The sequence below is a fragment of the Pelodiscus sinensis genome, chromosome 8 (genome assembly GCF_049634645.1).
Source record: "Pelodiscus sinensis isolate JC-2024 chromosome 8, ASM4963464v1, whole genome shotgun sequence".
NCBI lineage: Eukaryota > Metazoa > Chordata > Testudines > Trionychidae > Pelodiscus > Pelodiscus sinensis.
In genome coordinates, this window is record NC_134718.1 from 12,698,938 (window position 1) to 12,714,019 (window position 15,082).

At 42.1% G+C, this 15,082-nt stretch overlaps 1 protein-coding gene across 5 annotated transcripts in view; it reads left to right on the plus strand.

Annotated features, from left to right (window-relative positions):
• The window catches only part of LOC102460488 (L-threonine ammonia-lyase-like), a 90,122-nt gene that overhangs the window by 40,696 nt on the left and 34,344 nt on the right, over positions 1-15,082 (plus strand). Inside the window, exons 1-3 of one of the 5 annotated variants that reach the window (XM_075934760.1) lie at positions 4,457-4,538; positions 4,747-4,873; positions 9,900-9,926. In XM_075934760.1, the coding sequence (XP_075790875.1) occupies positions 4,749-4,873; positions 9,900-9,926 (152 nt within the window). In that variant the 5' untranslated portion in view covers positions 4,457-4,538; positions 4,747-4,748. Of the gene's footprint in view, positions 1-4,456; positions 4,692-4,746; positions 4,874-9,899; positions 9,927-15,082 lie in introns of those variants that run through there. The other 4 variants (XM_075934761.1, XM_075934762.1, XM_075934763.1 and 1 more) reach the window with 4 other exon arrangements.

A 15,082-nucleotide genomic window follows, 5' to 3' on the forward strand; every position in this document is an offset into this window, starting at 1 on the left:
TACAGCTACTGAGGGCCTCACCATGGCTGACAGTAGTTGCACTTGGTGGCAGATGTGTAAGACAGCTAGTGTGGTGATCCCACGCTGTTGTGACTTTGACTGTTAGTGTCCACCAGTGGTGGGGCTAATCTAAGGGCTTTGTTGCTATGTTTACTTGATCATTTATACCAGCATAAAGCTCCTATAGTAATTACAGGGCTTTGGGAATGGGGGGTGGAGGGCAGGGGTGGCTGGGTAGGGAGAGCTTAAAAAGAATGAAATACTGAGGAGTAAGGCTGCTAATGATGCCTTGTCATTATTTCTTATGCCAGCGTTCTCCAACTTTTTAATGCTCCCCCCTCCCCTGCCCTACTTTCTCCAGGTTGGTGCAGGGGGAGTGCAGGGTACTGGTTCTGAACGAGGGGTCAGGCCTGGAACTATGGGAGTTCTGGAGTGATCAGACTGGATTTTGGAGTTCTCTGTTAGAGTAAGATGTTCATAGCTTCATGTGAGGTTTGGCTTTTGGTCCATCTCTACTTTTTAATCCCTTAGCTGGTATCTAGGGGTGCATCAACACAGCATCCTTCCCTATCTATACACAGTGTCAAATTTCAAAATAAAACACTATTCCAACAAATCCCTTAACCTTTGTGGAACAAGGGTTAGAGGGATACTGGAATAGCATGCCCGTTATTTAAAAATATATTTTGAAAATGGGTGCATTTTTAAAGACACAGAATTTCTATTTTCGGATACGTCTGGTATCCTGAAATAGCCCTGCTGTCTAGATGTAGCCTAGCTGTCCTGGTTTTAAGTGCTTCAGGATTTACTAAATTAAGTCCCACGGAAGGGATCTCTTAGATGATATTTGCACTATCTCACAGTTCAGACTACAAGGGCACGAATAGCATTGCATGCCCACATCCTGCATTGTTACTTTTCTACATGGACACAAGTTAAAAGATCCCTAGTTTGCAGTAACTTAGTTACAAAGCAAACTATGAACTTTTTAGTTCCCATCCAGATAGGGAAGTTATAGCACTGTACTTTGAGTGTGTGGATGTTGCTATTCATACCCCCGGAATCCAAAATGTGGGGCAGTGTAGGCAAACCCTTATTTTTAGAGCTGGCTGGAAAGCCACGATTCCCCCCTCTCCCTTCTACGTAATGGTTTGCAGGAAATATCCTCTCTTGAAATTTTCTCCCACTGCTTTTTCTGTAAGAAAGTTTGAAAAAGCAGGAAAGTGTCCATCCGTGCTTTCTTATTGTATGAGGCAACACTGTTAATTGTTTGTTTGAAAGTATTGCTCTGAAAGGTTAAAATATTCCTTGGTCTGAAAATGGCACCAACAGACAAAGTAATACTTTAATCTCTTCACTGATGTTCTCATGCTTTCTCACTGCTACCTAATATGAGGATGGGAATACTAAGAGAGCCTGCATATATGGGGAGGAGAGCCCACAATTTTCTGAAACAAATTCCTTTGGAAATTGTTTTGACCTGTTAAGAGAAACTGGAGGGGAGGGAAATCAAATATACAAATTTCCTAGGGGGCAAAGGAAAAATCACGTTTATGAAATTCCAGTTTCTGAATTTAAAAAACGTAGACCACATTTGCTAAATCTGTGTGCTTAGTTAAATGAGTTTTGGAACATCTTTGCATGGATATGTATGATTTCTTTCAATGTTAAGCCAAAGGTGCATGGAGTCTGAGACAGCTCCCTTGGGGTATGTCTACACTACCCCACTAGTTCGAACTAGGAGGGTAATGTAGGCATACCGCACTTGCAAATGAAGCCCGGGATTTGAATTTCCCGGGCTTCATTTGCATAAGCGGGGAGCCGCCATTTTTAAAACCCCGCTGGTATGAACACCGTGCAGCACGGCTACATGAGGCTCGAACTAGGTAGTTCGGACTAGGATTCCTATTCCGAACTACCGGTACACCTCGTGTACACCTCGTGGTGTACCGGTAGTTCGGAATAGGAATCCTAGTCCGAACTACCTAGTTCGAGCCCCGTGTAGCTGCGCTGCACGGGGTTCGAACCAGCGGGGTTTTAAAAATGGCGGCTCCCTGCTTATGCAAATGAAGCCCGGGAAATTCAAATCCCGGGCTTCATTTGCAAGTGCGGTATGCCGACATTACCCTCCTAGTTCGAACTAGGAGGGTAGTGTAGACATACCCTGGGTCTCCAGATAGGGGGGGGAAAAAGGGAATTATGTACCTCATTATTAGACCCAAGCACTGGAGACAGGTTTGGATGTTTTGGGTTGTTGGACAGCAATGGGAGGTATGCTATGATAATTTGCCTTCTTCCAATAATAGCAATAGGGAAAAAAGGAAAGAAATAGAATTTCTTGGAGAGAGATATTAGGGAGACAGACCGGATTCACTTCCTAGATGAAGGTTGCCTAGCTCTGGTGTGGATTTAAGTGAAATGTTAGAGAGAGGTCAAGGTCAGGAAAATAACATAGACATTCAAGATAAAACAGGTGCCTACAAAGGGAGTTGAAATCTGGTTGCTTCAAAAGAAGAGCAAGCAAGGCAAGGAGTGTGAGTGAGAGAGAAGGACCAGCATGTGTCTGGGCAGAGCAAGGCAAAGACGGCAGAGCATAAGAAGCTTTCAGTGACAATGAAGTTTGACAGGCAAGAATGAGAGGAAGAGACACCTAATAATAGGGCGTGTTTAACCATTTATCTCTCATTAAGAAAAGAACAGCTTGGAAAATGGCCGTTGTTAACTTAGAGGAATTACGGTAATACCGAGCCTTCTGAGATACAGCTCAGTCAGCATTTCCAGCCTAAACTTAATTGGCCAAGCTTCAGTCTGGGGGATGGACACTTGACATGGATTTGAACGTCACTGTGGAAGTTGTGGAGAGGGTCTTTGCTGTGTGGCCGCTTAGTTTTGACTGTGTTTCTCCCTAGAATAGCCTCCACTTGGTAAACTGGCTGGGAGTTACTAGGCACAATAATTCAGCAGTAATTCTCTATTATTATTTTTATTATGGTAGCACTTTATGGTCCCAAACATAGATCCCATGGTGCTAGACACTGTAAAAATATGTGCTCGCTGCCAGAAGTTAGCTTTGTGGGTTCTGCTCCCTGCTCGGTCACTGACTCACTGTGACTCCTGGTCCGACACTCCCTGTGCCTTTGCTTTCCCCACGTATGAAAAGAGTAAAATAAATTCCTGAGAGGCTGGTTTGTGAGAGGTGATATAATGGAAAAAGAGGCTGACTTGTTGGGTTGTAGCATCTCTGCAATGGGGACACAGCAGTCTTCAGCGTCTTCAGCATCTGCAACAGTGTTTTTCAACTTGGGACTGTCTGGCCAGCCTGGTGCATTCACAGTGTGTGTAACTGAGATACATGGCCTTTGTTTCTTTTTTCTCTTGCCCTCCCTCACTCCCACCCTTCCCCCTCAGCATTTAGTGCTGGCTTTGCTCCTCTCTGCTCTGAAAGAATCGACAGAGCTGAAGGCTCTGGCAGTAGCCACCTAAACACGTGTCTGCATCTGTGGCATTCTGCTGAGGTGAAACCGTGTGCAGCGTGGCCTCCCAGGGCTCCCAGCTGAGACAGCTGACGAGGGGGGAGGACTAGAAGGAGGGGAGTATGAAGAGCTTGCGAGAGAGAGCAGCAACCAGGTCACCGCTCAGGGGGTATGGATGAGGGGTGAATACCTACCAGTCTGTTGTGGGGAGGGAGAGAAAATGGCTGAGGATGGGATAGTCCAAGTGACAAGCTTGCAGTAATGCAGGGAGTTCCCAAGCAGTTCAAATTGTATTCACTGTCTTACCTAGTGAAGAAATGAGATTCCCTGTTCCTATAAGAGATCTTTACCCACGGGTAAGTTTTACAGCTCTGTACCTCTGCCATCATGCTCCGTGAGGGTGCCCATATATCTCTGAAGCAGGCGTCAGGATCAACATCAGACACACCTCCCCGCAATCTTCTGCCTCCGGCCTCAGGGATCTCTTCTTCCTACTTTTCCTGAATGGGCTGCATAGAGTTTCCCCTGATTAGAGACCCTGGACAGGGGGAGTCCTGAGCAAAGCAACCCATCTCTCTGCAATCTGCTTCTGACTCACTGCTGAATTCAGGACTTCCCAGGACCCAGCGTACCAAACTCTGCTTCCTTGGCTTGTGGGATACGTAGTGTAAAACCCAGGTCTCAGGAAAATGCCCCACTATGAATCCACAAGCCACTATGAGTCCTTTGGGAAAGTGGCAGTCCTTCCTTGCTGTCCCTTTCTGCACAGGTCAATGTTAATAACTGTACGAGCCGTGGCACAAACCTAGACCGTGCTCTGTAAGCTAAGCAGTAGGTATCTAAGGCTGTAAGTGTTCCGCTAACTGAATGTCACCTAAATCTAATCCAGGCCCTGACTCAAATTGACAGTGACAGGCTGGCCTGGGAAATAATCTCTTTAAATAGCAGCAGCCAATTCGCAAAGTCATTTCTTTTGCCCTTTCTAGAGTCGGAGAGCTGCTTATAGCAAGTCACCTACAGAGCACACATCTCACCCAGGCTTGACAAGGGTGGCACTTTCCAAAGGCAAGTGAGTCAGTTGCCTGGGTTGCCACTTGGGCTAACGCCGGGAATTACTATGAATTTTGCAGCCCAGTTTCTCTACTCCAAGGTTTTAAAGAACAGAACTCCCAGGGAATGCTCCAGGGAAGAGGAGGACTATGATCCTTTCTGGCAAAGGTTGGAAATCATTGCTATGTGACTTAGAACTAGATTGCTCTTTTTTCCTCCTTAGGAATGATGGACGGTCGTGGGGCTGGAGTTGTGGGCACGGCTTCCCCTGGATCTCTCCTGCCTCCTTACGGTGCTGTAGTTGGCGTTGTGCTTCACCTCTTTGTGTATTTTGTTGCTCTGCTTTATAGGTAATGCTTTTTATTGTCCCTTTCCTCTCCCAGTTCCCCAGAAAAACAAAGCACTTGTAATTATTCAGTATTTTTCTAGAACTCTTGATGGGCCAAGGTGATCCTTAGAGTCACTAATACAGGAATGAATTTGTCCCACCAGTAGAGCTCAGGACTGAATTGTCTTATCTGTGGGATTTATATATTGTAGAAAAGGCCAGAGGTGGTCAATGAAATGCTGGAAAGTGAGAGTCTTGTGGGAAAATATTTATTGTATGCAGAATTCTGGAATTGGGTGTTAATGGCATGTTACAGATTTCTTGCTGCTAGTGATTATGTGTTAACTATTGTATTACAGTAGAGCGTGGAGTCCCTAGTTGAGATCAGTGGCCCAATTATGCTAGGTATTGCTTAACAATTAACTGTGAACATTCCCTGCCCCAAAGATCTTACAATCCCAGGTCCTGATCTTGATATTAAGTGACCGAGGACATTGCAAATTTAAGCACATATTTGAGTATTTATACCTGCACAGACAAGACGGACAGAAGTATTATCCCATTTTCCAAATGAAGATCTGAGTCACAGGGTACGTCTACGCTACCCCGTATCTACACACGCCTTCTGTTGTTTCAAAATATTTTTCGAAATAATGGGTGTGCTATTTTGCCATCCCAGTAAACCTTGTTGCATGAGGGTTAAGGGATGGCTTGAAATAGTGCATTATTTCAAAATTTGGTGCTGTGTAGACGTGCCAAATTTCAAAATAAGATATGCAATTTCCATAGTGCAAATTGTGTATCTTATTTCGAGTTTAGGGTCCTGTGTAGATACACCCACAGAAAGAGAAACTGACTTCTCCAAGGTCATGTACAAAGCTTTCAGCAGGGTCAGGAATAGAACCTACATCTCCAGAGCTGACTCCAACGCCTCTAACACAAGACCCACCTTTCTCATCTATGTTGCTTGCCCTTCCTTACATGCAAGCTAATGGCAAACTCAGTGGGTTAGCATCCTCAGAACTTTGCATTTTAAGGGGGTTTTTTATTATAAAAATGTTTAAGGCGTTTAGCTTGGATCCTTCACTTTTTGAACAGATCCAGCCACCTCTGAAGTAAATATTGTTCACTTGACTTTCTTCATGAAGAAGCTGCTTTGGGCGATTATTGTGGCATTAGCATCACAGGGAATGAACTACACTAAGCATAGCCACTTAAACTCATCATGCCTCCACATTTTTAATTCCTATATCAAGGAGGTGTCAGATCGTTAAGGGGATAATACTGCCAGCTTTAAGCACTGACATTTGTATGGACTGAGGTCACAGTGACTGTTCAGACAGGACTGCTACTCAGACTGAAGCCAAGTACAGGGTATGATTTGGATCTGTCTCTTATGATGCTGAATTAGCGAAGCTAATGCAATCCACACAGATGCAGAAAATACGTAGAGACTTATGTTGCATTCGCCTGAGCTTGAACTTTGCATTATAGAACGTGGCACATGATGAACTGAGACTCAAATGTGCCTGCTGTATGGGTAGAATCCAAATCATTTCCCAGCTTTGTTATTCAACTAGTTTATTTTAACTGAAACAAACTGCAGCTAAGATATCTGGTCATGGTTCTTTTGGCTCCATCACCCAGGGCATTAAGCCTGCCTCTCTACAGTCTAATCATTAAGGCTTGCTTATGGAAGATTGATCCCAGAACTGGGACTCGGAAGATCTGGGTTCATTTCCCATCTTGGACAGACTTCCATGGTGATCCTAAGCAAGTTGCTTAAATCTCCCTCTCTCTGCCCCAATTCTGTCTCTGTACAGTGCTTATTCAGGGGATGTTTTCCAAAGTGCCAAAGGGGTTTAGGAGCAGAAATCCAAACGACTTTTTGTGTGAATCGGGTGCTTAAATCCCTGAGTAGCTTTGGAAAAACCCACCATTGCCTTGTCACTTCTGTGGGGGCAAGGACTGTTTCTTACTGCCAGCCTTGGGAGTCTTTAGGCGCTACCCAAATACAAGGAGTAACAGATTTAAAAAATCCTTTGCTAGATTTGTCATTACAGATGGAATGCTGCAGGGGAATGGGGCTATGTGCTCCCTGTACTTGGGGAAGACCCATTGTACCTCTGGGACAAGCTATGTAGAATGCTCTTGTACCACTTTGAAAGATGCCTTACAATTGCTGCTGGTGGTGGTGATGCTTTTTGTAACCTATAAATATGCAGGAGCTTCAGGGGGTAGCTGAGTTAGTCTGTTACAGAAAAAAACAGCAAGCAAGTGGTCTGGTAGCGCTTTATAGCACTAAATATGCAAGTATTGGTTTGTTTTCCATTGGCCTCTGTTCTCCATGCAGTTCAGAACATCGGGCTGAACCACAAGTTCCGGGCTGGATGCAGAAATTACTGGCTGAAACATTATGGTCTGTTACACCAGAGGGTCAGAGTGGTGTATCCTACTGATCCCTTCTGGCCTTCAAATCTATGACTTTGTAGTCGTTAGTCCAAAACGTTAGTCCATTGACTGAAGGACCCGTCACTCAAACCTCTTTTTTAACTTCTCTGAATCATCTATAATGGATGTCACTAAGGCTGGCTACTGTAAACTGCTGAGCCACTCCTGAGAAGTGCTTATCATTTTTAAGAAGATGTTCAGTATCTTGGAGGATCAGGCCTCTGCTGACTAATGTTTTACAGGGGTAGGAATCTTTCCATCTGCAGTAGTCCTTTGAGATTTACAAGTCTGAGATCTGACTGTTATCTTGAATGCAAGCTACAAGTGGGTCTCTTGATTCTAAAAGGATCTGGCTCTCTCTCTTTTCTTTTAAACCTAGATTTGATATTAAAATGCATTGGGGACTCATTTACATTAACAGGAGTTTTCAGAATGGTGTTGGTGCATAATAATCCCTAACAAGCTTGCACATTACCTTGGTCCACTGAGATTTATGCAGAATTCAGAATCATACAGAAATAAAAACACACCGAACTACCCTGCTAACATTCCCCCTGAAAAGCCCAATATTGTCTCTCTGCATCTATACTAGAGTTGAAAAACTTGTCAATCAAAATTCTGACAATAACTCCGAAATGAGAAGCTTATTATCTCTCAATTCTGACTTGCACCATCCCCTTAAAACCCTGGAGGTCACACCCGATAGACCATCCACAGTTCCTTGATAGCAACAGCCACAGCACAGAATTAGGGATAGGATGTAGGGATTGGGAAGTTTTCTGTGTGTCTTAGCAAACACCTCCCTCTTCTACTTCTCTCCCACTTAGTTCATTTTCCCTCTTGACCTGAGCAATCAGAGTAAGGCATCTGTGTAGGGGTTTCATAGACATTCCCAGCTATCCAGACTCAGAACTAGGGTCTTTCAATCTGTCATCAATGTAACAGCGAAGGAGAAAAGCAGATGCTTTCTTTGCCCATGCAAAGCAGGGGACTTTGGCACAAATTTTCAAGAGAAACCATTGCCAGACAGCGGGCACTATAGTTAGAGAACCATTCACCAACAAAAGTATTGTCCTCCTACTCCCAGTGCTGGCATGTTATTTTATCCAGATTCCTGATGACTTGAGGGAAGGCTTTTTTTAAAAAATGATATCACTGATAAATAGAAGCCTGGAAGGTCAGATGCTTCTCTGGCCAATCCTTCATTAATTTTGCCAACACGACTTGGAGTATGGCATAAGAAAGCCAATGGGTCCTGTCAAGGGCATGTGTCCCCTAAAGAATTGTGGGTGTTTCAGAACTGATCAGCAAGCCCTGGTTTGAACACTATCTGTGATATGGTTGAAAACTCTCTCTGGACCTGGATCTGTGCCCTGGTACAGCCCATCAATTATCACTTTATGCCATGAATGTGCTGTGCCTCTAGACTGCAGTTCTTGTTCTGGAAAAAAGTTGGAAATTTCATCATATTGGCTATCCATGCGGACCTGGTTTCTCATAGTCACATAAAGCACCACTTGGCCCAGAATATGCTTATATCTTTATAGTTATCCAACTACTTCATAAAGAACGGCACATCAGACAAGGCTCAGGTTTCACTTACCTCTTTCGCTCAAGAGAAAGCATCCAGCCTGACACTCTGAGGCTTCTGACTTCAGAAATACTGAAACGGCCAAGTCCAGAAAATGGACCTGCCAATAAGAAGAGGCTTTCCTTAGACCATGTGAGCTCTAGCCTGGATACTTGTAATGAGCAAAGGCTGTATGATCAATTGAGGCTGTTTTGCCTCCACAAAGAATTTTATATAATTCTGGGGACCTGGAATCCAGCCATCATCATCAATCCATGAGAGGCTCCTTTGCTCTCACAAACAAAAAGACTCCCCCCTCCCTTCTGATAAATGCCTCATTTGTTGGGTTTAGATAACATCAGGACAATTTTGACTCTACTGCCCTCTGGTCTTGCTTCTCAGGAATATAGCGAGCAAATAGGCTACCATATAGAGCTGGGTTCCAAAGCATACCCAAGCAGACTTCCTGTAGACATGGAGAAAAGTGATAGCAATTCAGTACCTCAGAAGATAGAGACAGTCTATATTGTACTACAGCTAAGAGAACCTTCTGACTTTTAACTGTAGCGTCTCTTGCAAATATTCAAGAGCAATACACAAATTAAAAGGAATGAGTCTCATTCAGGAAAGGAAACCCTCTCTTAGCAATTAGCAATTATGCATATGAGTTGCATCTGCAATTTAGCCATTTGACCAGCTAATACAAGAAAATTAGAAGTGGGTTTTTCTTTCCTACTTGAAACAAAAAAACACCCCCCCCCCAGTTTTGTGGTTTGAATAAAGTGTACTGAATTTTCTTTCCTACAAATACTACTTAACTTCATTTAAAATACGGAGAGTTTTGAAAGCAGACAAATAAAGACAAAACGTATTCCAAGCCTTTTATCATTTAAGACCATATTTCAAAATAATGATCATGCAGCTGCACTGAGACTTTGCATTGAGTAAGATTATCTGTATGCGTAAGTAATTTCATGTAGTTCCTTCATTCTCTTTGGAATGTCTCCATATGGATTTTTTTTTCCAGCTATGCTGAGCAACTGTTCACAAAAAGGTAAGTTTATAAACCATGTTTGCATATTTGTTTTTACTTACCACAATGAATGTGAAATGGCATGAATTAGTCAGGTAGTATAATTTGACATCTGGATATTTGCTTAATGTGTGTGCTGGAGAATCACGTGGAAGTAAAAGTAATTCACAGAGCTTCTCTAAGAGAATCTATTAAAAAGCACAGCTGATTCATTTGGAGAGAGCCATAATTTATATGATATGAGGAATATATTTAGAGCTGGGCAACATTTTTTTCTCTGTGAACAACAAATTATCTGGGAAATATGTTTTACCAGGGACCTGAAACCATTTGAGAATTAGACCTGAATTAGGAATAGTTTTGGGGGGAAAACCTTAAAAACAAAAATTTTGGAAATGTCAAAACAGATTGCTGTGAGAATCTTGACTTTTTTTCTTTACATACATTCAGAATGAAATCTTAATTCAAGATGACATTTTTAAACTAAACGTTGACTTCAACTGAAGTTTCATTTTGAAATGTCATTTAAAATTATTTTAAAATCAAATGTCCATTTGAAATGCAATCTTAAAATGTTTAATTTGACCTGAAACTTTTTTTTTCTAGCTTTGTGCTTTATTGAGAAACAACAAATCCTTTCTGTTTTTAATTCAAAACAGACCTTTTGTTGTTGTTTTATTCCTGGCTGGGCCACTGATATGAAAAAAATCAATGATTTGCTCATTTCTAGATCTGATCCCTCAATCATATGCCACTATTCATAAAAAGTCATCCTTTTGCTTTTTCACTGCCTGCTCTGTTGTTCACATGTTTGTATATAAGCATTAGCTGTAACTCAGCCTCTGCTAAAGAAACAGTGCTGAAGCCAGTTAAGCAAAGTAAACAAACTGCCCTGAGGAAGAGAAATGAACATGACCTGGCATGGCAATTAGATTATTTGAGTTTGCAACATGTGCCTGGACCTCTACAGATCATGAGGCTCTCAACAGGACAACAGCACATCCACGTGGGTTCTACAGGAAAAATATAGCTGACGTGAGAGAGAGAGAGAGAGAGAGAGAGAGAGTGCAGATATGGATAAGAAAAATACAGATGAGACCATCAGAACATATAATCTGACCTGTATCCTTGATAATGAGGTCCTTAGCAAGAATTTCCCACTAGTGGTGGTAACATACTAACAGTGGCAGATCCTGTGCACAGAGTCATTTGGAGTAAGTGTCAAAGCCAGTGGCATTTTGCTAGCAGGCAATTTGGCTCAGCATTCTTGTAGCCATTAAAACCGTAAGACCAGACAAAGTCTAAGAGTCTGATGTATTTCCCTTCTACCTCTCTTCACCCTTTCCTGAGCCTAAGCAAGGAAATCCAGGAATAAGGCCAAATCCCCCAGTCTGCAATTTTGTCCTCCTCTCTTGTAGAGAAGAATATTTGATGTCATGAATGCATGATGGAAGTGTCACCTCATACCTTCAAATCTCTATCAGTCTAAGCTAACAGAACATTTTTGTATTTTTTGAAAAATAGGAGTGGGCCTAATATCTGTGTCTTACAAATCAGTCAGTCCCTTGAACTGAAATAAAATCCATACTTGTGTATCTATCTAATAACATACCCTTTTTACCTATCATCCATTTAAGAAACTTGATATAACTATGTATTTAGGGAGTTATGAGCATGTGTGTTATCTTTTGGAGTAGTTGTGGGCAACTGGGTGATGGGAAATATTTTATTTGTTGGTGTGCTGGGATGGACTAGGCCCTGAAGCCCCCTGCTGGAAGCTTGTGGCCTCATCACACCCTGCCCCAGGGTAAAGAGCAGAGAATAAGTCCTTCAGGAGAGCTAGAGTGGTGCTTCTGCTGCAGCCAATCAAGGCCCAGCAAGCCAGTATAAAGAAATGGCTGGGCCAAGGCCTGTCAGTTCCTCTTTGGAGTTCAAGCCAGGCAGACCCAGGGACTGATGGGGAAAGCAGCAGCAGTATCTTGCACAGGTCAGTGTGTAGAGTAGACTGCAGACCTGGCTGAAGCCCAGGACCAGCTGGTAGGGGGAATTCCAGAACCATGGATAAGGTGCTGTTGGGACTTTGCGATAAAGCCCTGTGAGGGGGCAAGGTACTTGGGTTGCAGGAGAAAGAGATCTAGTCCTAAGCAACCTAGAAGAGGGGCATCTGTGATACTCTCACAGCCAGCCACTGAATGGGAGCTTGTGAACATGTGTCATTGGCCAGAAGGAGGTGCTTGAGAGAGGGTGAGCTCAAGAGCAGTCAATGAACTTCTGAACTGAGATGTTAGTCTGTTTAAAGCATGATTACAATAGGCCTAGTTAGGTGGTCATGGCATCTTGAAATATGTTGTAACCATGTCTATAGGGTGCCATTGATCTGCTGTGTTGAACTAGTCACCATGCAGGAGAACTAACTCCCGACTCCAAAATAACTTAACTGTAGAAATCCATTAACTGTAGGCTTTCATTTTTAAAAATGAAAATCTGTGCTCCGAGAGTGTGGCAATTTTAAGATATATTCCTGTGAGGAATCTATAAAACACTTCAGCCCAGCTAAATTAGAAACCTGGAAATACAGACCTTATTCAAGACACACATGTTTTATTCAGTCCAGCTTAGAATAGTAACAGAATAATGTTCCTTTTTTTTCTACTAAAGAATTTTTAAAGATGAGTAAGTTTTTGTGGGAAGAAGTCTTATTTCCTGCTCTCAAAAGAATACCCCTTTAAAGATACTTAAATGTATCTTTAAGGAGTGCTACGTGGACCCCTTAAACTCCATTCATCTGAAGAAGTGGGTTGTGCTCACAAAAGCTCATGATATCGTCTACATTTTTTGTTAGTCTGTAAGGTGCTGCAGGACTATTCATTGTTTAAGTTTTTTCTATTACAGAATAACACGGCTACCCCTCTGAAACTAAAACACCTTTTGTTATCTGCCATAAACATTCCTCCTCTAAGCCACACAGTGGAACAAGCAAGAATGCATTAAGAGACAGCGCATCTGATACGCTTCAGGAGTCCATGAAAGAGTATTGATGGCAGTTTTTCAGCACAAGGCTTTGCAGCTCTGGAAAAGGGGATTTGTCTAGGGAACATTTCCTTCTAAACATGCCATAAAAGTCTTGTTAAAAATCATTGAAATCTGCAGCACCATGGAGTGGTGATAAATGTAAAATGAAGGGGCCATTCCAGTCACCATCTCCATAAACGAATGACCTAAGTTGTTTGAGACTGTTCCAGGACTATAGAAAATAACAGCTCATAGATGTTGTTGGCAAGGATGCTAAAATCTCATATTGAAAATACATTTTTTTTTTAAATCGGGAATGTTTTGTATTAGTGAGACTGAGCTATTACTGTATAATTTGACTTTTAGTAGACCTCTTGTAACCACAGACGTATGAGCAAGGGAGCTATCCCCTATCTGCCCAATTGCTGCTGTTCTGTTTTATGTCTCTTTCCCTCCATAAGTCACTTTCTAAATTCCAAGAGTTTCTGGAAGTTTGGCTTTTATTTGTTCAGAGAATTTATGCATGGGACTACACATTATAGTCTACAATGAATAACATGTAAAGATGACTTTTTGGAATGTTAGTTTTGTTCCACTAAAAAAAACCCCAACCTTCCAATGAGAGGGTAAAACTAGCCTTGCTAATATGACCTAGCAGTTCCCATGAAACGTTTCTCTCCAGTGAAATTAAGATGTAAATTTGTGAATACAACCACTGCTGGCAATAGTACTATATGCACCTCATATTTGCTCTTTCTGTGTTTATTTGCATTACAGTAGTACCTGGATTTGAGTGTCAGTGGGGCCCCATTGTAGCAGGCACTGTGCAAATTCCTAATAAGGGGCGGTGCAAATTCCTAATAAGAGATCCTCCGGAATAGGGCTTTATTCCGGAGGATCGGGCCAGTCTAGACGCTTTTTTCCGGCTTTTCCCAAAGCCGGAAAAAAAGCGGCGGCCATGTTTATTTAAATCCCACGGGGGATATTTAAATCCCCCGTGGATTTCCCTATTCCCACTTTCAAAATTAGCATGCCCCTTCCGAAGAAGGGTCCAGTGTAGACGTAGCCTGTGTGTTTGGCGAGGAGGGAGGGAAGAAATCTGTAATACGTCTGGTCACTTGTGCAGCTGGGAAAAACATTCCTTCCTGGACCCCCACATGTAGCCAACTGCAAACCAAAAGCCAAATGATTTGAAAATGTTTAGTTTTAGTAGGTACAGCTTTACACCTTCCTTTGTTCCTTTCTGTTCCATCATAGAGGATAGACATGTCATCCTGCTTTGCTCCAAATGCAGAACCCGTATATTTATTAAACATTTCTGTCTTTTCTACATTACTATTCACAGTTCTGTCATCTGTAATCTGCAATGGATCTATACCTGACATAGGTTTTATGTTTTTTCATGTTTAAAACATGCCGCCTTATTATCTTAATCCTGTTGGCTACTGATATGTCACTTATTATTTTAGCTTCCCTTATCAGTCACCTACACTTCTTCATTTATTCATTGATATTTTATTCCCATCTTTATATATAAATTCTTCATGTTTTATTGCCACTTCTGCATCTTCTTTTAACTATGATAGCTTTTTGCCAGGTATAACCATTTTGTCTGTGAAATTGTGGGAGTTTGGGACAGTCAGTAATTTTTGTTAAAATTTCCCACTTTTTAAATTTATGTTCCTAATCAGTTATGCTGACAATTGCTTTGTTTTGGAAAAGTGCTCCGCTTAATCACTGATGCCATATTCTTTGCACAAAAGAAATGTAATGATATCATGATCACTGACCGGTACCTAGGCAACTAATTTTTAGTACTGTAAAATGTATACTTTCCCCCCTCTTATTTTTAAGTGAGGGTTTTATTTTAATCCTAGTAATAAAGTATAGTTCATATCCTGGAGCTAAGTCAGACACTGCTGGTGAATCTCTTTGAAATGAGTGGGGGTATTTCTGGTGAAAATGAATGTAGAATGTTTTAAACTGGGGTTTAGGGAGCCATCGTCCTTTAGCTTCATGGTAAGACCCAATTATTAAAGTCAGCCCATCCCTGTCACATGCTGAGGGAGGGCTGCCAGCAGCATACTTTGCAGGTATCCAAGAGCAGAGAGGCAGACACCTGATGCATATGATATAATCACACTTGTTACTGCTATTGTTAGCTT